Here is a 26,217-nt window from a genome sequence, read left to right as displayed (position 1 = left end):
GCACCGGCGGGCAGTGCTGATGGGCTCGTGGGCTTGACTTTATTCCGACTTCCATTTTTGATTCTGCCAAACACCTGTGCTGCCCTGAAAGTAGCCACTTTCTCAGGGACCCAGCCTGAGCCAAGCTGAATGGCCGGAAGGGCCTCAGGGCACTGTCCGCTCCCACAGCTTCTCTCGAAGCAGCCACTGCCCTTTGGGGTTCTCTGTCTCGTGGTAGTCCTCCCCCGGAGACACCAGGGACTCCAGGCCAAAGAGCTCCGCATCCCATTCCGTGTCTTCTCCTGAGAAGTTGAGGAGGATCTGTCTGGGGCTCCCCAGGCTGGAAGGGAGGAATGAGGCAGAGGGTTTAAGTCTGGCTTGGCCGGCTGCACAGAGAAGGCATGCTCTGATCCACTATTCCAACGGAGACCATCAGATGCCCCCCAGGGCTGGGCCTTGTGGCGGACAAAGCGGTATCATCATGGGGGCCGGACCCCAGACTGGCCTTGAAGGGGAAGGACGGATGATTGGATGATGAGCCCTGGTTTCACTTTGTCCGGTACATAGTCCATTGTTATGGGCGGAAAGTGCTACTTAGAAAAGCTCTGAATCCATCAGAGTTGAATGGCTCTTGTACAAACCCGAACCCAGATAGAGCCCCTTCTGCTGTGAAAGGTGAGGTCCCTGCAGCATGGGTGGCAGTGGCCAGAGCAAGAGAGCACTGACCACTCCAAATGAGTAGGTCACAGGAATTTGGAGGCTAAACATGGGGACTCGTCTCGGGAGAGTTGGATCTGGAGGGAAAGAGGCCGAGAGATGGTGGCGAAGTGGCCAGGGGGAGCCCGGCCTGCAAGAAGTTCTCCAGCTAAGTCAGGTCAACCAACGCCTTTCCAAGGCAAGGGCGTCTGGTTAGTCTGGTGTTGGTTCCCTCTTGGCGCTTTGCCCTCCTCAACCCCAAACTCCCATAAAAAATTCGTAGCACACAGGGTGTCCGTGGCCCTGGGGGGGGGGCGACAGTGAAAGAGGGTGGCACAAAGCATGTGGGCCAGGTAGGCCAGAGGCAAGGCCGGCAGATCCAGAGCTGAAGTCACAGGGAGGAGACAGCAGTGAACCACGCTGGAGTTTACGTATAGACTCGGGGAAAACATCTTTTAATACTCTTAACGTTTATTTATTTTTGAGTGAGAGAGAGCGCACGAGTGGAGGAAGGGTAGAGAGAGAAGGGGACAGAGAACACGAAGCGGGCTCTATGCTGACAACATATTGCGGGGCTCGAACTCACAATCCGTGAGATCATGAGCCGAGCTGAAGTTGGACGCTCAACCGACTGAGCCACCCAGGCAGCCCTAGCGGGGAAAAAAAAGATCTTTAGCCAAGATCTCCTTCCCCCAAAATCTGTAAGAATAATTTTTGGTATATAGGACGGGGACTCAAGGCACCTGAAGAACCACCCCAGGAGTCTGGAGGACATGAAAACGTCTTAGTTATACCATTTGGTCCAAGCACTTACTCTTTTTTGCAGGCTTTGGGCTTAAATTTCAAGGTGTTGAATGCCCCTTCCACAGCCTTGGGCAAGTAAATGGGGTTCCTCTCGAGCCTCCTCTGAGTGCCGAAGGTCCTGCGCTCCACGCTCCTTCGGAACTGGCTATCTGTCACGTGCACGGTGTGCCCAGCAATGTCCTCAGAGTGCCGGCGTGGTGCCCGCAGGATCCAGTTGGAATGCAAGCTGTGCTCCCGGGAGCTGGTGGCCACTGGAAGAGACAAGCAGGGGCCCGGGAAGGAGCAAGAGAGGGTGAACCAGGCTGAGAACCCACAACAAATGCCTATATTACAACAGCACATTCTTAGAAAGGCTGGGAAAGGCAAGTGAGAGGGGGATGATCTGACCCTGTAATGATAAGGTAGGGATATGGTGGGATATTTATGTGTCCATTAAAAATAAAGACATACATGGGGCGCCTGGGTGGCACAGTCGGTTAAGCGTCCGACTTCAGCCAGGTCACGATCTCGCAGTCCGGGAGTTCGAGCCCCGCGTCAGGCTCTGGGCTGATGGCTCAGAGCCTGGAGCCTGTTTCCGATTCTGTGTCTCCCTCTCTCTCTGCCCCTCCCCCGTTCATGCTCTGTCTCTCTCTGTCCCAAAAATAAATAAACGTTGAAAAAAAATTTTAATAAAAATAAAGACATACATCTATGTTTACTGACATGGCTGACATGGAAAGACAACCCCTGATGTATTATAAATGGTTAAGTGAAAAGAACAGATGACAAAATGGCAGAGGTCCTATTGTTTTTAATTAAGTGAGCGTGTGTGTGTGTGTGTGTGTGTGTGTGCGCGCGCGTGTGTGTATGTTTAAAACCTTTTGGAAAGGAAAGACATAGACCAAAGTTTAACACTGGTTATTATCTCTGGGTGGTAGTATTACAGACCATATTCTTTACTTTCTTTGTATTTTGGTGTATCATTTGATTCATTAGATTAACAATGAACGTATAGGGCTATTGTTATGAGAGAAAACCATAATGTCCTTTTCATTCAAAAATCGTGGAAGGTAACACTTGCATCCTCAGTGGATTTTGCTGTTCTTTCGCCAGCGTCCTGGGTTTCCAGGTCCAACTCCCAAGAGGAGGGCTGGCCTCGGTCAGGGACTGAGGGGCTGCAGTCCAGGAGGAAGGCGGGCAGATTAGCCTGCAGGGCACAGTGAGCCTGCGGGGGAGGTGGGGGTAACCTTCTGTGAAATCCCACCAAACCCGATGAGAACCTGATGTAGGTCTTTTGAGCCCGGAGCAATGGCAAACCACAAGAATACGGTCTTTTGAGCATTAGATAAAAAGCTCAAGCATTGCTTAGTATGGGCACCGAAAGCTAGCACCTCAGTAACGGGGGCCAGGAACCCCTGAAAAAAATTGCCATCAGTTACACCAGGGAGGGCAAGTCAAAGATTAAAGAAGCTGACAGTCAGGGCGCCTGGGTGGCTCAGTCAAATAAGCGTCTGACTCTTGGTTCCAGCTCAGGTCATGATCTCGCGGTTCGTGAGCTGGAGCCCTGCATCAGGCTCCGCACCATCAGTGCAGATTCTCTCTCCCTCTCTCTCTGCCCCTCCTCTGCGTGTGCTCTCTATCTCTCAAAATACAATAAACTTGAAAAGAAACGGACCGTTAAGTAATGGAATTTAAAAGCGGGCTGAACTCATGAATGTGATTGAATCGTTTGCTTTCCACCAGGAGACAGCCAGTGAGTGACACACGTTGGCAAGGAGAGAAGCATCACCCCCGGCCCTCACCTTACTCTCTCTCCAAAGACCCAGGCTGGCCTAGGCGGGCTCCCTGGCCCTGTCCTGCCCTGCGCGTCCTCACAGAGCGCTGACCCCGAGGGCGTCAGAGGGGGTGCTGGGCAAAGTGGGGACAAACCAGATGAAGGATCAGTCAGCCCGGTGTGGACACTGCCAAACTCGCTCCGGCAGAGTCGACAGACAGTTTTTTAAACAGTTTCTCCGTTTCTTTTTCTTCTCTTAAAACAAAAACTGTAGTGAAATACACATAACATAAAATTTGCCATCTGAGCCGTCTTTCGGCGTGCAGTGCAGGGACGTGGAATATACTCATTTTTGAGGGACAGCTGCCCAGTCCTTCGCCTTACAACGCTGAAACTCTGTCTTTGCACCCATATGACACCAGCTCCCCCTCCAATCCCTTGCCTTTAAAGATTTTACTTTTTATGTTTAAAAAAAATTTTTTTTTAATGTTTATTCATTTTTGAGAGAGAGAGAGAGAGAGAGACACAGAGTGCTGGTGGGGGAGGGGCAGAGAGAGGGAGACACGGAATCCGAAGCGGGCTCCAGGCCCTGAGCTGTCGGCACAGAGCCCGAGGCGGGGCTCGAACCCACAAACCGCGAGATCATGACCTGAGCCGAGGTCGGGCACTTAACTGACTGAGCCACCCAGGCGCCCCTCCAATCCCTTTCTTGACTCATTTGTCGCAGTTGGGGCCAGTGGACTGCCGGAAGGGGTTTTTGTCCAAATATGGCTGCGAGTGTTGTAGGGGTAGGCTGGGTGCTGGCCGCTGGCACAACTAAAGCAAAGGGCCCCGAGGAGAAGAGCGAGCCCCAGGCTGGGCTACAGGGTGCAGGTGCGAGTTTCCCTCTAGTGGGAGGTGAGATTCCTGGTAGCTCATCTTCTAGCCACACCAGAGACCCCCCCCTCGTCACACACCCCCAGTCCATCCTCCCCCGCTCACCTCTCCCCCACCCCCGGCCAGCACTCACCGTCAAAGTCCACATCCTCATTGGGAGGGTCCGCCTCGGCAGCCCGCGGCCGCTTCTCTGTATCCAGCTCTGCAATGATGGAATCAAAGAAGGCCATGGCCTCCGCCACATCCGCGCTGAACTGGGAGTATTTCTTTGCGGTTGCTTTCTGCTAGAGGTGAAGGGCAGGAGAGAGAGAGCAGCCTGAGCCAGCCTCTGAGCACCCACACGCAAGCAAGCCACAACCGCCGAAAAGAATTCCGTGCTGCTGAAACTAAATGTATGTGAAGTTATGCATTTGCAGAACTTAAAAGGTAAATTTGAGTAAGTGCGCTGTGAGGGGAAGGTGGATGTCCCTGCTCCACGAGTGCCGTAGGTCAGTGGATGTCCAGTTACCTCAAAGAGAGACAAATAGTAAGATCTACCTCTTTCTTGCTCAGGGACTGTTACTGACCTGGAGGCAAAATACTTAGTCTTCCTTTGGCCTTTTCCCCCGCTGATAAACAGGGGATCGTGCAGCTCCTTCGGAAGGCGATGAGACGTTCGCAGTAGGAAAGAAAGGGCGAGATGTACTGGAGATGCTCTAAAAGAGTTGTCAGTACCTAAAGTGGCCACATTTGGACTCAAGTCATGGAATAAATTGAAAAGAAATTAGCATGATTCTTTGGAAAGTATATGGAATAGAGGTGCCTGGGTGGCTCAGTCGGTTAAGCCTCCAACTTCGGCTCAGGTCATTATCTCACAGCTCCTGAGTTTGAGCCCTGCATGGGGCTCTTGTGCTGACAGCTCAGAGCCTGGAGCCTGCTTCGGATTCTGTCTGTCTGTCTGTCTGTCTCTCTCTCTCTGCCCCTCCCCCACTTATGCTCTCCCTCTCTTTAAAAAATAAACAGTAAATAAAAGTGTAAGACATAATAAAATACAGAGTTTAAAAGAAGTCTACTGAGGGGCGCCTGGATGGCTCAGTCAGTTAAGTGTCTGACTTTGACTCAGGTCATGATCTCGTGGTTCGTGGGTTCACGCCCCACATGGGGTTCTGTGACAACAGCTCAGAGCCTGGAATCTGCTTCAGATTCTGTGTCTCCCTCTCTCTCTGCCTCTCCCCCACTTGTGTTATGTCTCTCTCTCTCTCTCTCTCTCTCTCTCCTAAAAATAAATAAAATGTAAAAAATATTTAAAAAAAAAGAAAAGAAGTCTACTGAATGCCTCACTGGGTTCCAGGCTCTGTCTTGATTTGTTCTTCTTCGTGATCTGGTTCATCACCATCATCTTCACAACCTCCAAGGACCAACATGGAAATTCAAGCACCATGGCGGACCTCCATGGAGAACTCACAATGAAAGGCACAGAATCAGCATGTGAACTAATAAGCTGTCTGAGGAATTTAGGAAAGAAGAAAACTCAGAGAGGGGGACAAAAGGGACAATATGTGTTAACCTGAGCTGTTTTCACCAGCTATTTTAGGTGAACATTTTTATTTCACTTATTTTTGTTTTATTTGAGTATAGTCGACACACAATGTTACATTAGTTTCAGGCGTACGCCATAGTGATTTGACAAGTTTATACATTATGTTATGCTCACACAAGTGTGCCTACCATCTGTCCCCCCTACGTCACTATTACACTATTATCATTGACTGTGTTCCTGTGCTGTGCCTTTTATTGCCATGACTTACTCATTCCAGAACTGGAAGCCTGTGTCCCCCACTCTCTTTCATCTGTTCTGCCCACCAGCCCCATCCTTTTCCTCTGCCAACCTTCAGTTTTTTTCTCTGTATTTCTAGGTCTCAGTCTGCTTTTTGTTTGTTCATTTGTTTTCTTTTTTTTTTTTTAATTCTACATATTAGTGGAATCGTATAGTATTTGTCTCTTTCAGTCTGACTTATTCACTTAGCATAATACCCTCTCGGTCCATCCATGTTGTCTCAAGTGACACAATCTCATCTTTTTATGGCCATGTAATATTCCAGTGTGTGTGTGTGCGTGTGTGTGTGCATGCACGTGAGCGTGTGCACACACATACCACATCTTCCTTATCCATTCATCTGTTGATGGATACTTGGATTGCTTCCATAGTTTGGCTATTGTAGATAACGCTGCAATAAACACCAGGGCGCATATATCTTCTCAAATTAGTGTTTTCATTTTCTTTGGGTAAATACCCAGTGGCGGAATTGTTGGGCCATATAGTACTTCTATTTTTAATTTTTTGAGGAACCTCCATACTGTTTTCCATATTGGCTATTCTAATTTACCTTTCTAGCAGCAGGGTCCAAGAGTTTCTTTTTCTTTACATCGTAGCCAACCCTTGTTGTTTCTTGTCCTTTTGATTCTAGCCATTCTGACAAGTGTAAGGTGGTAACTCATTGTGGTTTTGATTTGCATTTCCCTGATGATGAGTGATGCTGGACATCTTTTCATGTGTCTGTTGGCCATCTGTATATCTTCTTTGGTAAAATGTCTATTTGTGTCCTCTGCCCACTTTTTAATTGGATTGTTTGGGTTTTTTTTTTTTGGTATTGAGTTGTATAATTTCTTTGTACATTTTTGATATTAACAATTTATTAGATATATCACTTGCAAATATCTTCTCCCATTCAGTAGGTTGTCTTTTTGTTTTGTTGATGGTTTCCTTTGCTGTGCAAAGGTTTTTTTTTTCTTTTTTTAAATGTTTATTTATGTTGAGGGAGAGAGAGAGAGAGAGAGCAGGAACAGACAGGGGAGGGGCAGAGAGAGAGGGAGACACAGAATCCCAAGCAGGCTCCAGGCTCCAAGCTGTTCGCACAGAGCCCAATGCGGGGCTTGAACCCACGAACCCTGAGATCGTGATCTGAGCCAAAGTTGGATGCTTAACCCTTGAGCCAGCCAGGTGCCCCCAGACTAGTCTTTCTTTAAATTCATGACTGCAGGGGCGCCTGGGTGGCGCAGTCGGTTAAGCGTCCGACTTCAGCCAGGTCACGATCTCGCGGTCCGGGAGTTCGAGCCCCGCGTCAGGCTCTGGGCTGATGGCTCCGAGCCTGGAGCCTGTTTCCGATTCTGTGTCTCCCTCTCTCTCTGCCTCGCCCCTGTTCATGCTCTGTCTCTCTCTGTCCCAAAAATAAATAAATGTTGAAAAAAAATTAAAAAAAAAATAAATTCATGACTGCAAAAAGTTTTTATCTTAAAGTTGATTTTTGCTTTTGTTTCCATTGCCTTAGGACATATATCTAGAAAAATGTTGTTACAGCCAATGTCAGAGAAATTACTATCTGTGCTCTCTTCTAGGGTTTTTATGCTTTCAGGTCTCACATTTCGGTCTTTAATCCATTTTGAGCTCATTTTTGTGTACAGTGTTAGAAAGTGGTCCAGTTTTGTCCTTTTCACGTCACTGTCCAGTTTTCCCAGCACCATTTATTGAAGAGACTGTCTTTTCTCCATTGTGTGGTCTTGCCTCCTTCATCGTAGATTAACTGACCATATGACCATGGGTTTATTTTTGGAGTCTCTATTCTGTGCCGTTGATATATGCATCTGCTATTGTGCTATACGTGGGCATTTTTAAAGAGGGGATGGTATTAAGAGTGAATAGGATTAAATTATAGACTGGAATGTTGGGAAATAAAATGATGACACCTGTATGTGCAAATACAAGGTGTTGGTAAAATGTATGCATTTTGTAGTACTAGAAGACATTTTTTTTTAATTTTTTTTTCAACGTTTTTATTTATTTTTGGGACAGAGAGAGACAGAGCATGAACGGGGGAGGGGCAGAGAGAGAGGGAGACACAGAATCGGAAACAGGCTCCAGGCTCCGAGCCATCAGCCCAGAGCCCGACGCGGGGCTCGAACTCCCGGACCGCGAGATCGTGACCTGGCTGAAGTCGGACGCTTAACCGACTGCGCCACCCAGGCGCCCCTAGAAAACATTTTTAAATAGAAGGAGTTTTTCCTTTTATATTTGTAAGGTGCTTTCCTTGGGAAAATTTTGAAGAAGCACAACATAGACCTGAATCTTCTCTGTTAAAAGTGGACAACTATCCACATGTCCTTATTCCTCCCCCTTCAACAAGCCCACTGAAGTGAAAGAAGGGAGAGCGGGAAGAAGAAACCCCTAATGACAAAGAGAAGAAGAGAGGGGCCATCGGGGAAAGAGAGATTTCCAAGAGCTTCTGGGAGTTGCTGAGCACCTGAAGGGGAGAGCTGATGTAAAAGAGCAAAGGGACCAGCCCTCCAGGGCATCATGGGTCAGGCAAGCACCTAAAAAGGGTACAATGTGACCCTTGGGAATGGGAAATGCACCCGACTTGGCAACACCAGGCACACCAAGGCTTGGGGGTGGAGCGCAGGACTAAAACTTGAAGGGCTGGTTGGCAGTCTGTATGAGCTCAGCAGGCCACATCACTGTGCACCCTTCCTGCAGGCCGGTGACAGGAGGGCTCATCTCTGATGGCAAGTCAATATTCTTGTCCTGTCTGTGTTTCCTCTTACTGGTCTCTCGGCCTTGAATATTTCACCGAGCTGGTTCCTATTCATCCATCAGGACTGGCCGGGTCAGCTCATTCTCCAGGTAGACCGCCCCTCTCCTGGACGGTTCTCTCCTCTAGGCTCTATGGTCCTCACCCCGAACCTAGTTCTTCTACGACACATATCATTTTAGAGATTTTTTTTGTGAACTGAAAGAGTGAGAAACGATGAATGGAGAAAGCCACACAATCTGAACCAAACCCCAAAAGGAAGGATAAATAGTATTTAATAGGAGTGCAAGGTCTGTAGGTCTTTGTATCTCAGAACCCACGGAGAGGGCGCCTCTGAATCTCTGGCAGCAACTTCCATCGGTGTTTGGCTTAATGCAAGTGTCTCAGCCTTACATGTGAACATTGCATTCTTTTCTCGTGGGGGGGGTCACCCTGCAATATGATCTAAACTCTTCATTCCGCAGTGTCTCCAGGAAGTAGACTTTGGCCAGCAGCTCAGAGCCACCTGGATCAGCTGCTTTCATTTACTAAAGAGTTTAGAAAAGAGTCAGCTTTGGTGTCTTAACTAACAAAGGCTCAGCAACCAACGAGATCACCACCATTAGTTATGTTGATATGTGTCCTTGACTGTGGCCTCTTGGACATCCCCAGAATCTTGTCACGTACTGTCCTTCGAGGATCACATTTACAAATTAAGAAATAAATCACTACTATATGTATTACCACCTTAGCCACTGTGCTTTCTGTCCATCAAAACTAGTGGACGGGGGCCCTTTTACCTCCACACGTGTGGTTCATTCCCAATATTCAACTCTATTGCCTGTTTCCAAAGCCTCAAGCTTTAGGATTTGAGACTGAGGTCTCCTTCCCATGCCTTGCCCTTTCTACCAGGCTGAGGAGTGATTGCCTTCCGGGGGCAAATATGCCTAACAAATACGCTCTTCGGCCAGCCCTGGAGGGTCTGCTCTTTCAGGTCCCCCTTCTGGGGTCTCTGCCGGGCCATCCAATGCGCTGCCATTATAAAACTTGCTTCTGTTCAAAGAGCTTCTGGATCCTGCAGTGTCAGGGGAATGAGACATTGGTGACATTATCTGTGGCTGACACGTACAGACCTGTGTGACCAAGTCTCATGCTAAAGGACAGCTTCTTCCACTTGCCCCAACTGCCTTCAGCAGTTACCCCCAAACCCTTCATGGAATAAAGTAGGAGCATAAAATAAAGACAAATGAATAAATAATTGACTTCCTTCCTTCCTTCCTTAGCCCTGTCTTCCGTCCCTGCAAGTGAGAGCAGCATCCCTGGAATGGGTCTGAGAGACTGGCCTGGGAGATGGTGATGGTACACCTCTCCCTCACCCCTGTCGGGGTGGTTCCATAACAGGTGAGCCCAATTCCAGTTGGACATTGGAATCTCCTGGGTGCTCTTAAAGAATGCCTATACCTGGCCCTTTCCCAGACCAGTTAGTTCAGACAATCAAGTGATTCTAATACACAGCAGTTGAGACCCACCACTCGATGGCAGTCCCGGCATCAGGGACGGAACAAGAGCACCCATGAATCCCCACCCCAGGGTCTTATTTAGGATAGAAATCTTACGTGCCAGTCTTGCACCCTGGCTCTGCAAGAGCCGGCAGGAATGTCTCTATCAAGACAAGGACACAAGGGACAGGACTCCAAGGGATAGAGCACAGGTCATCGAAGAAAGAGGACAGAAGCCCTGGATTTCAGGGCCCAGGTTCATCTGTGTCCTTTGCACACAGAGGGCCAAGGAGAGGAACTCCATCCGCCCTCTGCTCCCGTGCCAACAGGGAGTATACAACATCCCCCACAGGGGTCTACCCAACATCTACCTTTCCCCCCCAGTCCCCAAACTTGACCTAAAATCACCTCCTGGGGAGGCATTCCCTCTCCTTGTATTCATGCAACTTTGTTTGCTTCCTGGGTGTAATGTTTGCCATTCACCCTCCGCTACATTTCATGTTGCGTCTATGCCAAGTTTCTTGTTTCTCCCTCCATTGTTTCTGAAAATGTGGATTTATACTTGTGTTTACCCACTTTTTTCAAAAAAACAAAAGGTAGCCCATACCATACCTCTGTAAACATCACTTTCTTCACTCACTGTGTCCTGAGGATGCCTTCCCAGCAGTAGACAGAGACCCTCCTCATCCCTGGTAGACTACCTAGGGCTCCAGTGTACAGACCCACCATCAAAAGAAACCACGGTCTCCTGTTGTCAGATCCTTGGCTTCTTCGTAATCTTTTGGTGTTCAAGGTAGCGCCATATGCGTATGTCATTTTGCGTTTTGCCAATAATACCCCGGCTTGGGGTAGGCTTCTAACTGCAAGCACTCAGCTCTCTGTGTCTGTGCCTTCTGGAGAGCATGGTAAGCAGCAAGTGACCTGGCAAGCCAGTTACACAGGATTTGGTCCACAGAGTTCCTGGTGTCCCTTGGAAAGTACACTTGTACATGTCTCCAAATGAATGCTGCCGTGAGTTTTCTGAGTACCAAGGCTAAGCTCCAAGTCTGGACTCCCTGGGCCTTTTCAAGTCCTGGTTTAAGCCCAGACCGATTCTGGCTGTTCGTTTTTGCCTTCCCACAGCTTCCGTGGGCCTCTACTAGAGGCCTCTAAAGAGGCCTCTTTCCACCTGTGCTATCACATTCTCTGTGATAGCACAAGAATGGCACCAACTGAGGTGCAGGGTTCAAGCTGCAGACTAATATCGCAGCAAAATCTACTTTACGAGGAGGTAGTTGTACAACATGGGCCATGAATCGTCAGCACCCCTGGGTGAGATGCAATACAGTTACTGTTCCCTCTCTGAACTTGAAAGGCCAGGTACAAAAGGATTGCTTCGCTCCCAGTCTTGACTTTTTTTCTAGCCCAGAATTTTTTTTTAACGTGTATCTATTTTTGAGAGAGAAAGAGAGACACAGAGTGGGAGTGGGGGAGGGGCAGAGAGAGAGGGAGACGCAGAATCCAGAGCAGGCTCCAGGCCCCGAGCGAGCTGTCGGCACACAGCCCGACGCGGGGCTCACACCCATGAACGGTGAGATCAGACCTGAGCCAAAGTCAGACACTCAACCGACTGAACCACCCAGGCACCCCTCTAGCCCAGAATTTCTTAACTACCTCTTTGGAACGGTTTCCTATTGCACCTGCTTAGGCCCCAGTTCGCAGGGCTCATGTTCCTTCGCTCTCGGCCCCACAGCAGCCCCGGGGAGAAGGAACCCGGTGTGAAAGCATCCGGATTGCATTGCCGACTCCATTCCCATTTGCCTTTCACCTTCCACCTCCAGCGGCCTTGGGGTTATCATTTTCCAAGCCTCCCTGAACCACGGCCCCCTCACACCAGGCCTGGGTCTCAGATTACTTTTCCCAGATAGAGCCCTTGGCATTTTCCCAAACCAAACTCCACGGCAGGTCTCGTTTAACTTCTGAGTCCCCCAGTGCAGTTTATGATATTTTTTCTGCATTTCGTATCAGCTGCCACCCTGCCTGGTTTCATCTGCCATCTGGGTACCTGGGTTTCTCCGATTTGTTATTTTTCTTCTGGGACCTCTCAGTTCTTGTCTACAAGAGGTCTGGATTCTACTAATTGACCTTCCAGTTGTAAACAGCAATCGTTTGTCAGGGGTTAGAGTCGGGGGACATTCTAAACCCACCCAAAGCCACGAGGGCCTCCACTAAACATCTACCTTCCTCTCACTTGTTTGCGTGTCCCCTTCACATCCTCAGGAGGGCCAGCTCCCTTTGGCAGACGGACCTAGGCATAGCCTGTCTATGCACATGTCCCGTCTGGAATGGATAGTCCACTGCAGCACGTTGGGTTATGTCCTCGGTAGCACACTAGGCCAGGGATCTTTAACCTCTTCTTTGGCAATGCTTTGGCAATTAACACGCACAGATAAGAGTCTTGGGACAGATGCTCTCCACCAGCCACTGCCCACATGAGATAGGTTGCGGGATATACACAACTCCCACCACTCCAACTGAAATTCTACCTGTTTCTCTGCCAAGGAACGTCAACACACCAGTGTGGTTCAGACAATGATGGTGAGGACCGCAGCCTGAGACCCTGGGCTGTGTCCGGGCAGACAGACTGCCTTTTCACCTGTGAATACTGAGTACGTATTTCAGTGCTTGGCACAGGGTAGTAATTATTCACTGAGTGAACGAATGTATGCTGCCACATACGTGCCATTACCTAATGTTTGCATTCTTGAATCGGTTTGCATGTTACTAATGTGTCCTTTAGGATTCAACTGGCAAATTTTAAGAACTCCGTACTCCTTATTTTTGTGGAGTACTGCTAATACTCTCTTGAGCATATAATACCTGGGAATACGGATGTCAGTATATCACAGTGAAATTTCCAGGATCAAATGGGGAACTAGTCTGGGTTGGAGAGATCATTTTTCCTCGGGCCATTCAGCTGGGTGAAATTAAATACAAAACAGCTCAAGTTTATCCACAAGCAACTTAACATTACCAATAATAATAATAATGATAATAATAAGCTTTTGAGGCCAAACCCTAAAATCTCTTACACATCTTCTCTGCCTTCTGTAATCCTTGGAATGGATATTTAAGACCAAGTCCAAAGTGATACTTACCTTATGCCTTTTATATTCCACCAACACCTAAGGAAGTGTGTACCCATAATCGAGGCAGGTTGTAAAGAATGGGTGTTTATGATACATAACTGAAGCTTTGAGAAGCAAAGAAAAAGCAACATGAAAAAGTATAATCATTGAAATGTAATTACATACATACATACACCCACATACATGTTTTCAACAGATAAGCTAAATGGCACACTTGCCTGAGCTGGAGAAAAAAAATTGGCAAAGCAGACAAGAGAGCTGAGAAAGTCAGCCCAAAGGGATAAAAAGCAGGAAAAAGTTCGTCACCAAGTCTAGTGTAACTCAGCTTTGGCATTACCTGTCATAACCACACATTGCAATCGTTTTGGAAGCGTAGCCTCATATCTTCTGCCTTTGACATTGGAGACTGTAGACTCAGGGGCTCATAGGCTTAGTCTTTTTCCTCACTGCTTTTTCATCTTTAGACCATTGTTTCTTTTGCCAATACCTGGTAGCCGCTCACCTTGCATGTCATCTAAGTGATCCTTCCACTTGAACAAAACACGGAGCGCAAAAATTGGCTCACAATTATAAAACAGACGCCTGATGAAACTGAACTAATAACCTGGACGCATAGTACAAAGCATACACGTGCAGCCAGTGAGCCATTACAATCCAGTGGGAGAAGGGATGGACTTGTCAATAGACGGTGGTGGGCAACTTTGCCATTTGGGGAAAATTCAGGGTGGATTCTCACTTCCCCCTTCATGGCAAAATACATTGCTGATTGACAGAAGGGTTGGGTTTTTAAAAACGGAAGTACCAGGGCGCCTGGGTGGCTCAGTCGGTTAAGCATCTGATTCTTGGTTCCGGCTCAGGTCATGATCTCTCGTCTTCGTGGGTTCAAGCCCCGCCTTGGGCTCTGTGCTGACAGCACAGAGCCTGCTTGGGATCCTCTCTCCTTCTCTCTCGGCCCCTCCCCCACTCATGCTGTCTCTGTCTCTCTCAAATAAATGAAATAATCAGAAACGCTCAATGAAAGGGAAAGAATCCACAAAATGCAATGTTAACTAAAAGGAGATTATTAAGAAGTATATGGCATAATCAAATTTAGTACATTCATACATACACATACATTAGGGTTGTCACATTTAGCAAATAAAAATATAGAGCAGCAGGGGAGCCTGGGTGGCCAAGTCAGTTAAGTGTTCAACTCTTGGTTGCGGCTCAGTTCATGATCTCACAGTTTGTGGGTTCGAGCCCCACATCAGGCTCCTCACTGACAGCGTGGAGCCTGCTTGGGATTCTCTCTCTCTCCCTCTTCCTCTCCGCCCCTCTCCCACTCACACTCTTGCTCTCTCTCAAAAAAACAAAAACAAAAACAAAACAAAACTATAGGACAGCAATTAAATTTCAATTTCACATATAAATAATGAATAATTTTTTAGTATAAATACGTACCAAATATTGCATGGACATAATTATACTAAAAAAAAAAACTCCATCACTTATCTTAAATTCAAATTTAAATAAGCATCCTTGGTTTTAGCAGACAGCCCTAATATACATATGGGCAAATATACAGGAAATAAATGATTGGGAGAAAATCTACCTAAACATTGTATAGTGACTAACTCTAAATAAGATTCCAAGTTGTTTTTATTTTATTTCTTACACTCTTCTGCATTTTATAAATTTCATCTAATGAGCAAATATAATCTTATCATCCAAACATTTTTTTTTAAAGTTTGCCCAAAGTGTCCTTTTGATGGTGAACTCTGACCCATTACACACTGGATGTTTTCGTTATTAGGATGTGATTCCACATGAATATGTTCAAACTATATTCTACGCCTCTAAAAATAAGAGATACATTTGCACTCGGCGAAAGCAACAGAACTACTACTTTTCTAGATCCGCCACCGAATTTTGTAATAATTTTCTTCTTAAACCTTCTTAAACTACAGTCGGAGTTTCTCAGGTTGTTGCTTTATTGAATGTCCGCTACGTGCTTCGAGCCGTGTAGGAGGTTGGAGATTAAAAGGTAAACAAGACACAGTGGCCCCACTCAGTGAGCTCATGGCCACTAGCAGAAATAGCCAATGAACAGACAATTACAGTGCTGGGTACTGAGTGCTGAGTGCTGGGGGCTGAGTGCTATGTGTTGAGATGCAGGTCAGACACAGGAGGAGGGGAAATGCACTGTCTTAGATTATGGATGTGAGAAATGGCTTCCTGGGGAAGTGCTTTCTCTGCTGTTGAAAGACAAGAAGGTAGCCAGGTGTACAGGGTGTGGTTGGAGAGGAAAAAGGGAGGAGGAAGTTATTATTTCTGGGCTGAGCAAACAGCACGTGCCTGGAAAATAGATTGGGGAATGTAATTACCCGTCTTGTGGTCTGACTGAGAGGGGCTACAGGAATTATACGCTTTGTTATCAATCATTATTATACTGTTTGTCATCTTGCGGAGAGCTCTGCCAAGCAAAATAGAATATTCTTTGCAGCTCATATCGAATTAGTAGTGCCTTTCAAATCTGCAAACCAGACTTAGGCCAAGTGATAGAGACTTTCCCAGTAACTGATGCTCACAGAAAACCTGCATTTTAATATCACCGTTTGCATAAAGTCTTCCCCACAGATCTGAAAAATAATCCCTAGAGGTGTGAAAAACGATCTAGTACCTGCTTTCTATCCCATATGAAATTATACAGACATATTATACACGGGTGACTTGGAGTCTTTTTAGATGAATTGGATTCAGCTCCTCCTGCCATAGAGGAGAAAAAAATCTTCTATTTGACGTGGTCAAAAGTTGACACGGTCTTATTCGATGAGGCAGGATTGCATGGCCTCAATAGAAAATTGATTCTGAAAACAAACTATTGCCAGAATAAAACTACTTTAAATAAACATCGATCACTTTGGGCAGTCGTTCTCTAGAATTCCATTGGCTCTTTTCAAACCATTGTAGCAGACGAATTTCTTTGGCTGGGGTGAGGTAGGGAGGGTGAGGTAGGGTGCAGGGACGGGTGTGCATTTGCAGCCAGTTCGTCGAGGCAGACACATCAGGAATCCAAGCTGCTCAGAACTAAATGATCCACAGGAGAATTAATAACATTTCTTCTGGCCGTGGTGGGGGACTGACATTCCTGGCCTCAGAAAATGTCCAGCCCAAATCATCTGGGCAGTGTTCCATGGGGCACTGCAACCTACCCCCAGTGGCCTCCTTGGGCCAGCCTAGAGTGTGTGGCCAGCCTCCCTGAGCTCTTCTCTGTGCTCCACCTAGACTGGGATCCATTTACACGGCCCAATTCTCATACAGGGAAGGATGCCTGCTGTTTCCCTGTTTATCTGGCCCTAACGGTGTGGGGAGCTGTCCTCAGTGAGGACCCCAAATGCTAACAAGCACTCTGGTCAGAATTAGCCTACTCTCAAACTGTCCCTCTTCACCACCCGTCAAAACCCAGGCTCCTCCGCTGTCCAAAAGGAAGGCAGTTCTGACACATGCAGCAACATGGATGAAACTTGGAAACATGCTGAACGACAGAAGCCGGGCACAGGAGGACAGATACCGTATGATTCCATTTATACGGGATGTTTAGAGTAGGAGTAGCCAGAGAGACAGAAAGTAGAAAAGGGCTTACCAGGAGTGGGAGGAGCAGGAAAATGGAGAGTTATCGTTTCTTGGGTAGAGACTTTCTGTTTGGATGACGGAAAAGTTCTGGAGATAGATAGTTGTGGGCTACACAACACTGTGAATGTGCTTCATTGCCAGTGAATTCTACACTGAAAACATGGCTAACGTGGTAAAGCTTTCTAAAGTTTATTCTACGAGAAAAGGCTTTTATCTTTTAAGAAATAAAGAAATAATTGTCAGACCTTGTACAAAAGCATTCTCCTGATTCCTAAATGAAGTCTTTTTAGAGCCTCCCTGACCTCTTAATGGATTCATTTTCTGGTGTACTACTGATATATTTCATAAAGTGTTCTAAGAAATATATTAACTCAGGCTTAATAGTCTTCTGGGTGAATTATTATGGGCTTATGTAAACAATCATTTGGAGAAATTCATGAAAAACTAGTGTGAAGAACTCTGGTTATTGTCTGACAATTAGCAATTTGAAAGGTGCCCACATTTCTCTTTAAAAGAAATTTACATAAAATCATCCAAAGAGAAACAGTCAATTTCTTAAGAATTCATTAATTGCAATACACTTCGTTACTCATAATCAGGATACTAAAAAGCACTCACTTAAGGTGCCAAGAAGTGCCATGTTGGAAATGGTAAGTATTATGTTTATTTTGCCGCCCACACACACAAAAAGCCGAAATGGGTGATGAAATGTTCTAGAATTAGTGGCGATGGGTTGCACAACTCCGAATGTACTAACAGCCACTCAGTAGTGCACTTTAAAGGGTGAGTTTCATGGTATGTAAATTAAAGCTATTATTTCAAAAAATAAATCCAAGCTGAGAGAAGTGGTTTTTATGAGGAGTGGAAAGAGAGAAGTCAAATAACCCAGAGCCCCTCCCAGCAGCTGGAAGAAATTTCCTGGAGAACCAGGGGAGGGGAGAAACACAGAGGCAGAGGCCAGTCATGTCCAAGGCAAGACCCCAAAACAGAGTGCGAGGGGAGCAACTCACTTTCAGGGATGCGGATATGAGAGGGAAAAATAGCAAGAAACACAACAGGACAGCTTTTTACTTTTCGCAAACCTTCTTCTCTTGTGAGTGCTCCATGTCTTCAGAGGATTTGGACAAAGATCTTTGGGAGGGCGTGGGGTTCACCCACACCTCTGGCATCTGAATTCTCTGCTGGGTCCAAAAGGGACGGGCAGAACTTAGGTACCCAGGCGCCATTCTCTGGACCCTCACTAAGATGCAGCACAGGGCTGTCACAGCGGGGGCTCCGAGGAGTCACCACCAGAAACAGGTGCCCTGGTTTAGTGCCTTAGCTTTCCCACAAGAGTGACCACCCATGAGGACAGGGACTTTGACTTGCTCACCTGTATTTACAACAGTTCCTGGCACACACCCTGTTCCTGAAAACAATATGTATTGATGGAGAATGGAAGGAAGGAAGGAAGGAAGGAAGGAAGGAAGGAAGGAAGGAAGGAAAGAGAGAGAGAAAGAAAGAGAAAGAAAGAAAGAAAAAAAAGAAAAGAAAGAAAGAAAGAAAGAAAGAAAGAAAGAAAGAAAGAAAGAAAGAAAAAGAAAAGGGAGGGAGGAAGGAGGAAGGAAGGAAGGAAGGAAGGAAGGAAGGAAAGAGAGAAAGAAAGAAAGAAAGAAAGAAAGAAAGAAAGAAAGAAAGAGAAAGAAAGAAAGAAAAGGGAGGGAGGAAGGAAGAAAGAAGGAAGGAAGGGAGGAAGGAAGGACGGACGGACACGTCTGTTGATGAGTTGTTATGTAAATACGATTGAGGGTATTACAAACCACATCACACGTGGTTTTCTCATCAGGTCCCATATGAGCAATTTGGGGACTTAAAGCTGGGGAAAATCTCCTTTCCACTAACCAAAGGGTACGATTGTTCCTCTCAGAATTGTTCAGTGAGTCCAGCTCTCTTTGTAGCGTCCAAGAGGTGCAGAGCCAGATCTAAAGCTCATCTGTAGTCGCTGAGTTAGCTGTACGATCTGCGTAGTCTTTTGCGTTTTTATGTTGATTTTCTGTTGGTGTTTTAGTCTCTCCCAACTTTTCAGTTTCTGCTGCTACTCTTTCTGCTGGTATGGGGCTCACCTGAGATACTTTGTAGAATGAGTTAGAAAGAATGACTACCTATTTCTGTTGAAATGATTTGAGGGCACATCCGTCCCATCGTGAAGTTCCCATTGTAGCTGTGCTCACGCTGTTTCCCCAGCTTTCTTCCTCGTACGAGAGTAGGCACCACAAACTCAGGATTTCAGTGCTACAGAGGCCAAGAATAAAAATGGACTCAGAAGTAGCCATGTGTAGGGAAGGTGAAGGGAGATGGAGGGGAATTTGACTCATGGATTGTGGGGAGGAGAGAACTTGATACGTGCCTTCTGGGCGTGCTTCTGGCCGAGGTTTCTCCTGGACAAGGGAGTACTAAACCACCCAGCTCCCATGAGAGAGCTTTACCCTAGCACAAAATCCAGGCAGAGTAGGACACGGGTTCCTCTCTGATGACTCCCCTTGACCCAGGTGTGCAGGATAGAGAAACCTGCTTACCTCATCCTGAGGTGCACACTCCCCCATCGATGTATATTATACAAGCTCAAAATACGTTTTCTGATTGAGAGGTGCTGTGGCTACATTGACCAGAGTGTGAGCTCAGACACACACACACTGGGTCTAAATCCTGGCTCTCTCTTCATCAGGTGCACGACCTCACATAAATCGCTTACTGTCTCTGAGCCCATTTTCTCACCTGTAGAATGGGCTGATACTCCACATATTGGGTTTAGAGGATGATTAGAAGTCAGGAATAGTTGCAGATTGTTCCTAATGGTGCCTGGGCTGTGGCAGAGGAGCAGCGGTGGTGGGGGAGGAGGGCGGTGTGGGGAGGAGATCGGCACTTCTCGTCTTCACTGGCAGGAACCCCCAAGGTGCCCAGGGCAGGGGGTTGAGTGACTTTACCTTACTGGTTCAGAAACTCTATGTTCCAGGACAGGACCCATTTCAAATAGGCTCTCCTTCTGCCACATGAATTTTGCACTGTGTTGGAAATTCTTCTTTTTTTAATGTTATATTTATTTTTGAGAGAGAGAGAGAGAGAGAGAGAGAGAGAGAGAACGTGAGTGGGGGTGGAGCAGAGAGGGAGGGAGACACAGAATCCAAAGCAAGGTCCAGGCTCTGAGCTGTCAGCACAGAGCCCAAAGCGGGACTTGAACTCATGAGCTGTGAGATCATGACCTGAGCCGAAGTTGGACGCTCAACCAACTGAGCCACCCAGGTGCCCCAGGAAGAACATCTATTTTCTTTTTTTTTTTTTAATGTTTATTTATTTTTGAGAGAGACAGAGACAGAATGTGAGTGGGTTAGGGGCAGAGAGAGAGGGAGACACAGATTCAGAAACAGGCTCCAGGCTCTGAGCCATCAGCACAGAGCCCGATGCGGGGCTCGAACTCACAAACCATGAGATCATGACCTGAGCTGAAGCTGGACGCTCAACCAGCTGAGCCACCCAGGTGCCCATGTGTCAGAAATTCTAACACTTGGACATTTACACAGTGAGTCTCAAACTACAGCTCATACCCAAGACTGACACAAAAGTCCTCAGATGTGGGGTTTTTGTTCTGATTTCAAAATGATGCAAAATGTGTGTTTTGCTCACTTTTGTAATCCTCTATTCTGAGGGAGGAGCAGATTGTCACAGAGCCTGGCCACGACCTCCCCCATGCAGGGACCCAGGAGGGGCTTCCACACCCACCCCAGGCTCGCCTCACTTCTGACCTGTGCTCACTTCCTCCTCCCATCTATCTACATGGGTACATCCAGTCTCTCTTATCTCCAAGGTGCTGGGACCACAAACCATTTGGCACCCTGCTGCCTCACGCCTTAGAGATTGTTGACATTTCCACAGGCCCTGCTGGAATGCCTTGACTCTGGGGTGTCCGAAACTGTGGGTCTTGACCCTCTAGTAGCCTGTGAAATAAAGTGACTGTGTCATGACCAATGTCAAAAACAGACAAGAAGACTATGGAAGGTTTTGAAAAAAATCAGAGGACCAAACAGAGAACAGGAATGCATGCGTTCCATGAAATGTTTGTTTTGGTTGTTATTGAGTCAACTGGGTCAATACCTAAAGGATATTTCTTGCTGGGAGTTTTAAATGGAACAGCCTAAAAGCCGTTATCTTTCCAGAAAAGAGAGACGGACAGGGGACCTTAAGTTCTGTGGCCAAGGCCAGGGGCTGGTGTCTGTGGGGAGGGAGAGGAGTCTGCGTGGTGCTGTGATGCCCAGAGAACACTGCCCACTCCCTACGTGGGGGCCAGCCCTTCCAGGATCTACGCACGGAAGACCAGCCTTAAAGTTTACAAAGCATCCCTAAGTGACCAAGAAGCATTCCTTGTTGCGCCCTGTGGACAGAAAAATGACGAAGAACCCGTGTCCGCTTCCTCAAGCTCCCCAAGGTCGCCGCCGTCCCCCAGGGGAGACGCACATGCCAACCCGCCACAGAAGGAGGGGATAAATGCCAGAACACAGATGTGTTTAGACTAATGGAGGAGAAGAGAAACGGCTAGTTCTATGGAGGGCTGGCCTCTTTTCCTAGGGCTGTCAGAACAAAGTACCACTAGCTGGGCCGCTTAGAGCGACAGAAACTTACTGTCTCTGTCCGGAGTCCAGAAGTCTGAGGCCACGATCTTGTCAGCGCAAGGCTCTCTTTGAAAGCACTCCCAGGTCCCACCCAGCTTCTGGGAGGCCCTCGGCTTGTGCCAGCCAACTCCAGACCTCGCCTGGGGGTCTCCATGTGCACGTGTGGGTCCCAACTTCCCCTTCTTATAGGGACCCCAGTGGTGTCAGATTAGGGGCCACCCTAATGCCTGCAATCAATCTAACTAACTAATTACATCTGTAACCAGCCTATTTCGAAATAAGTTTACTTTCTGAGGTCCTGGGGGGGGGGGGGTCAGGACTTTAACACACGATTTTGGGGAGACACAAGTCCACCCACAGCAGGGAGTCAGGGAAGCGAACGGTGTTCGCCCTGAATCCGAGCATCGGCAGGCGTTTTCTACCGACGCAGGAGGTCCTATCAGATGAAGTTCTGGAAGAAAGGAGCTCTCTGGGCCCCTGCCCCTGCCACGCACAGAGCCAGGCAGCCACGGGCCACACTTGCTAGCCACGGAGATGGCACCACTATTCCCCTGGCGCACCCAGCATATAGCTCTTTCTTGAGGAGCCACAAAGGAGACCACTTGTCTGCAGGTGGCTCAAAAGCCCCCCACACCTTGCATTTCAGAGTTGGTAAACACTGGACCACCCATGTCTGTCACAGGCAGGCTCTTGCTTTTTCCCCACAAGGTATATTCTCATTTCCATTTGTACGCTGCAGAAACCGAGGCCCAGAGGGGCCAAGTGAGCTTGACCCAGGCCCACAGCCGGTACATTCAGAACTAACATTCAGTTTTAGCTGACTGCCTTCAGAGCCAGTTTAAGACTTGTTTTGTTTTGTTTTGTTTTCTGGTTCCACCATGGCAAGAGGTACCTCCTGAGGAAGTCCACGCTTCGTGTCATTCCCTTGACAGCCGTTCCCGTTTGGCCAGAGCTGGTTGCTCTGCCCCTCAGCCCTTCTTGTATCTTCAGACAGCTGAACTAGAAGACGAGCGCGTGGACGTAGGGGACGAGGCTTTACGAAGAGAGAACCCCATCCCTTCAGGAAAATGCAGTGCCTGGAGGGAATCTAACCAGGGCCTAGACCCCTCAGGGTATCGAAGCTGGAAGGGAGTCCAGAACGCGCTGCAGCCCTTTCTGACATGGGAGGTGACCCCGAAGGAGGGGTGTCTGGCTCCCAAATCTGCAGCTGGCTGGCCACAGGGTCGGTCCTGGAACGGAAGGCTAGGTACTGGGACACTGACCTACTTTGGGAGTTGAAGTGATTATTTCAACTGCCCACCCCGGGGGCAAAATACAGACAGTTGAAACCAGTCGGGCGAGGCCAAGCCCTAGGGATTTGGGAGCAGGCCGATCAGTCATTCAGCGTTAATGAGGCTTGCTCAGCTCACAGGACCCACTGGGGGGAAACCGGATGTGGGAAAGACAGGTCCGCTCTGAGCACCTTAGAGTGCAGTCGTCAGGGAAGCAATTGATGGGAACGTAAAACAGCCTGAAACCTCAGGCATTTTTAAAAAAAAGAAAAAAATTGAGGAACAAAGGAATGAGTCCCCTAATGAATTGGAGGTCCTATCAGAGCAGGTCACCGAGTCTCGGCTTGCTCTGCCGTGACATGGGAGTTTCTCCCACCTGACCTTCCAGAATTACTAGATGGCTCCAAGAAAGACGATGTGTACAAAGACCACAATAGGTACGAACAAGATAACTGCCAGTTATTTCTTGCACTAATTTCCCGCATGGGGTGTCCAGGCCTGAAGCCTCCAGGGCCCGGCAAGGCAGTCTCCTGGATGTCACGGGCCCTCGAGGCTGTGCCTGAGTCCCCAGCACACCCGGGGCCCAAGGTGGAGGTGGAACAAGTCCCCCAGTTGCTTGGCTCCCATGCAGCCAAACGCCTGGTTATTGGAAACCATCTAGGTCTCATGAAGATGTCACTTTTCCCCAGGGATTTTTGGAGGCCACGCGAGCGCTCTCTCGTCCATAAAGCGGGCGGTAAATGACAGAGGTACGATGCAAACGCGGGACCCCCTGGCACTGAGGCCCAAGCCCTCCCCGCAGGCTGCTCTGTCCATACCACTAACTGCTCCTCCCCTTCGCCTCCTCCCGGAAAAGAATCAGCCTGGGACCAGCCACCCTTCCCCAGTTGGAGGAGGTGGCGGCAAAGCCTCTCAGGATGACTGAGGCACTGCTCCGAATGTGCAGACTCGTTAGGCTGTGTGTGTGGATGGGGGCGGAGAGACAAGGTTCCAACTCGCGTCCGAGGCTCTTGGATGAGTTCTCATCCAGAGTGTACATCTCAACAGCACTTACCTTTCTTTCTTGGGAGGTGGCCTGGCCAGGGGCCTTTTCCGCCCTCTTGGAAGACTTGGAGGAGGTAGAGGAGACGCCCTGGGCGCCGTGCGGCTTCAGGTCCTGGAGGCTGCAGAGGTACTTCTTCCGCAAGGCCAGCAGATCCTGCAGGTACTGCAAACAGTCCTGGGTGCGGGAGTACATCCACGCCCGGTCCCCTTCCTGCTGCAGGTAGTACAGGCTGGTGTCCATGCTGCCGGTGCTTTTGTATTTCTTTAAGGACTCGCTGAACGTCTCCCCGTGGTCCCCCACCACGTACATGGAGCTGCTGAGGGTCAGCCTCACCGCGGGGCTGGCTCGGTCGTAGAAGGCACTCTCGGCCACCTCCGCCTTCCTCTGCGGGCCGGGGTTAAAGAGGGAGTGCAGCTTTCTGAGCATGGTGCTCGATTTCCCTCTGCGGGTGCCTTCCAGCCGCCTGCGCCCTGCCACTCGATCTAGCTGGGGGCAGGGGTGCCAACGCACGGGCCTCCCGCCATCCGCCTTCCAGGAGGCCTCGGGTCTCTGCAATCCCGGAGAGTGTGGGCTCGGTCAGGCGGGCAGCCTGGGCATCTCTTGTGGGGGGGACGTTTACATCCAATGACCAAGATGCCATCAACCACCCGGGAATACGAGGACGTGCCCTGGGAGTTTAAAAGCAAGGGCCCCGGCTGCCTTCAAGCACCACCGGATGCAAATACCTTCCGTGCTCTTCCATCGAAGGCTCCAGCTGGATGCGGAAAGCGCGGCAAAGCTGCTTCTGCTCAGCTGTTTTCCTTCCTGTTCGTTTTCCACTTCTGGACGCGGTCTCACTCCGTTCGATTTGATCTTGGCGCAGACCTTCACATCTCCACCTTGGCCGAGCTGGCTCTGGTCCCAAACGCCTCGCATCCAAAATTAAATCCTCCTTTGCAGAAACACCACGAAGCCAAAAATCGTGTGTTGCTTGAGGTAAAATCCAGTCCCCTGAGAGAGGCCAGGGTGGACGCGGCCAGGGCCGTTGGCAGGAGGCTCTCAGATCTTCGATAAGCTGGGCCCTGAGCAGGCATGCGGGTGTCCTGGAGGCGCCTCACCCTGCCGTAACGAGACCTCGCCACGGTTACCGGATAGCAGCCCATTGTGGAGACAGGAGGATTCAGATATCGGGACAACTTTCTGCACAAAAGCCTTAGTGAGCCGAGGGTGGCCGTGTACACGGAGCAGTCCCCCGTCCGTCCTTCGGCTTGAACACATTTTCATTTCAATAGACTAGTCATGATCAGGCATCAACTGCTTTTCCAAGAGCATCATTTGAATACATTAGAATCTCAGGGATGTCCCCGCTAGGATCTTTCTCCGGCAAATGGCAAACGTCATTATTACGTTCGTTTCTCCATACAGTCTATTTCTCTCCCTTCTTTACTCAGAGGACTGACGCCTCTAAATCTCTAGCACAGGCATTTGCTGAAGCTGGGACAGCTCTTAGAGGAAGACGATGAGACCCCAGACACCGAATGGGAAGTGTTCCTGGATGTGTGTATCAGCACGGTTTATTTTTGCCGGACTTTTGTTCTGTTTGTTGGTTGGTTTGAGAGAGAGACAGAAAGCGTCAGGCATTTTGTCAGACACTTGGAGAGGTCTGTGACACAAAAACAAAACTAAAATAATGTTTATATCCTGCTTCAGAGCGATGACTATGCTTTTTGAAATGCAGCTAGCAGAAGACATCGTAAGTATCTTCGTACTGAGCACGGGTTCCGTGCGTGGCATTCCAGACACGATGTTGACCCTGTGACCCCATGCCCCCGAACGTGCAGGAGCACTTAACGTTGTACAGTAGCAGAGGGCATCAGGGCTGATCAAGTGCCTCCACACACATTAATTTATCGAACTGTCATGGCTTCCTTGGGACAGAAGAGTCCTTTCCATTGTCATTATTGGTCCTCAATTCACAGGCGAAGAAAGTGAGCCTGGAGCAGTTGGGAGACTTACCTAAGGTCTAAATCGGTGAGTGAGAAACTTGTCCTCAGACCCAACCCTCCTTCTTCAAGCCCCACTGCCCCCTCGGTGCCATGGACTCATGACGTCACATGCTCTGAGGTCTCTGTCCTGCCCATTTCTCTGGCTCTGCACAAGCACAATATCGAAGCACTGAGGATAGACAAGAACTGACAGAACTTTTCCTAGAGGAATCCAGGGACTGTGACCTTTCTCAGTCGCTTCTGTGCCGGTGGGCTTACGATGAGATCAATTCAACATAAATTTAGAAAAGGTTTAAATAGATAAAAAATGAAGTGTAGGGGTGACTTGGTGGCTCAGTCAGTTAAGCATCCGACTTCAGCTCAGGTCATGATCTCAGGGTTC

The 26,217-nt window shown here is 48.4% G+C and overlaps 1 protein-coding gene across 1 annotated transcript; it reads right to left on the bottom strand.

Annotated features, from left to right (window-relative positions):
* Positions 1 to 144: 144 nt before the first annotated feature.
* On the bottom strand, positions 145 to 26,181 carry CA1H13orf42 (chromosome A1 C13orf42 homolog). Its single transcript, XM_043578235.1, has 4 exons — positions 23,860 to 26,181; positions 4,242 to 4,389; positions 1,490 to 1,730; positions 145 to 319 (listed from the first exon to the last, which is right to left on the bottom strand). Exons 1-4 carry the CDS (start codon positions 24,274 to 24,276, stop codon positions 145 to 147), a joined length of 981 nt encoding a protein of 326 aa, XP_043434170.1. The 5' UTR covers positions 24,277 to 26,181.
* Positions 26,182 to 26,217: the final 36 nt, after the last annotated feature.

This window comes from Prionailurus bengalensis, chromosome A1 (assembly GCF_016509475.1).
Source record: "Prionailurus bengalensis isolate Pbe53 chromosome A1, Fcat_Pben_1.1_paternal_pri, whole genome shotgun sequence".
Classification (NCBI taxonomy): Eukaryota; Metazoa; Chordata; class Mammalia; order Carnivora; family Felidae; genus Prionailurus; species Prionailurus bengalensis.
The sequence above is the reverse complement of the archived record's forward strand: the minus strand, read 5'-3'. Positions and strand labels throughout refer to the sequence as shown.

Coding starts and splice junctions, on each gene's coding strand:
- CA1H13orf42 (XM_043578235.1), bottom strand. CDS start 24,276: ATGCTCAGAAAGCTGCACTCCCTCTTTAACCCCGGCCCGCAGAGGAAG. Junction 1,731..4,241: donor TGAGGATGTGGACTTTGACG/GTGAGTGCTGGC, acceptor TGTCTCTTCCAG/TGGCCACCAGCTCCCGGGAG. Junction 320..1,489: donor CCCAAAGCCTGCAAAAAAGA/GTAAGTGCTTGG, acceptor CCTCCCTTCCAG/CCTGGGGAGCCCCAGACAGA.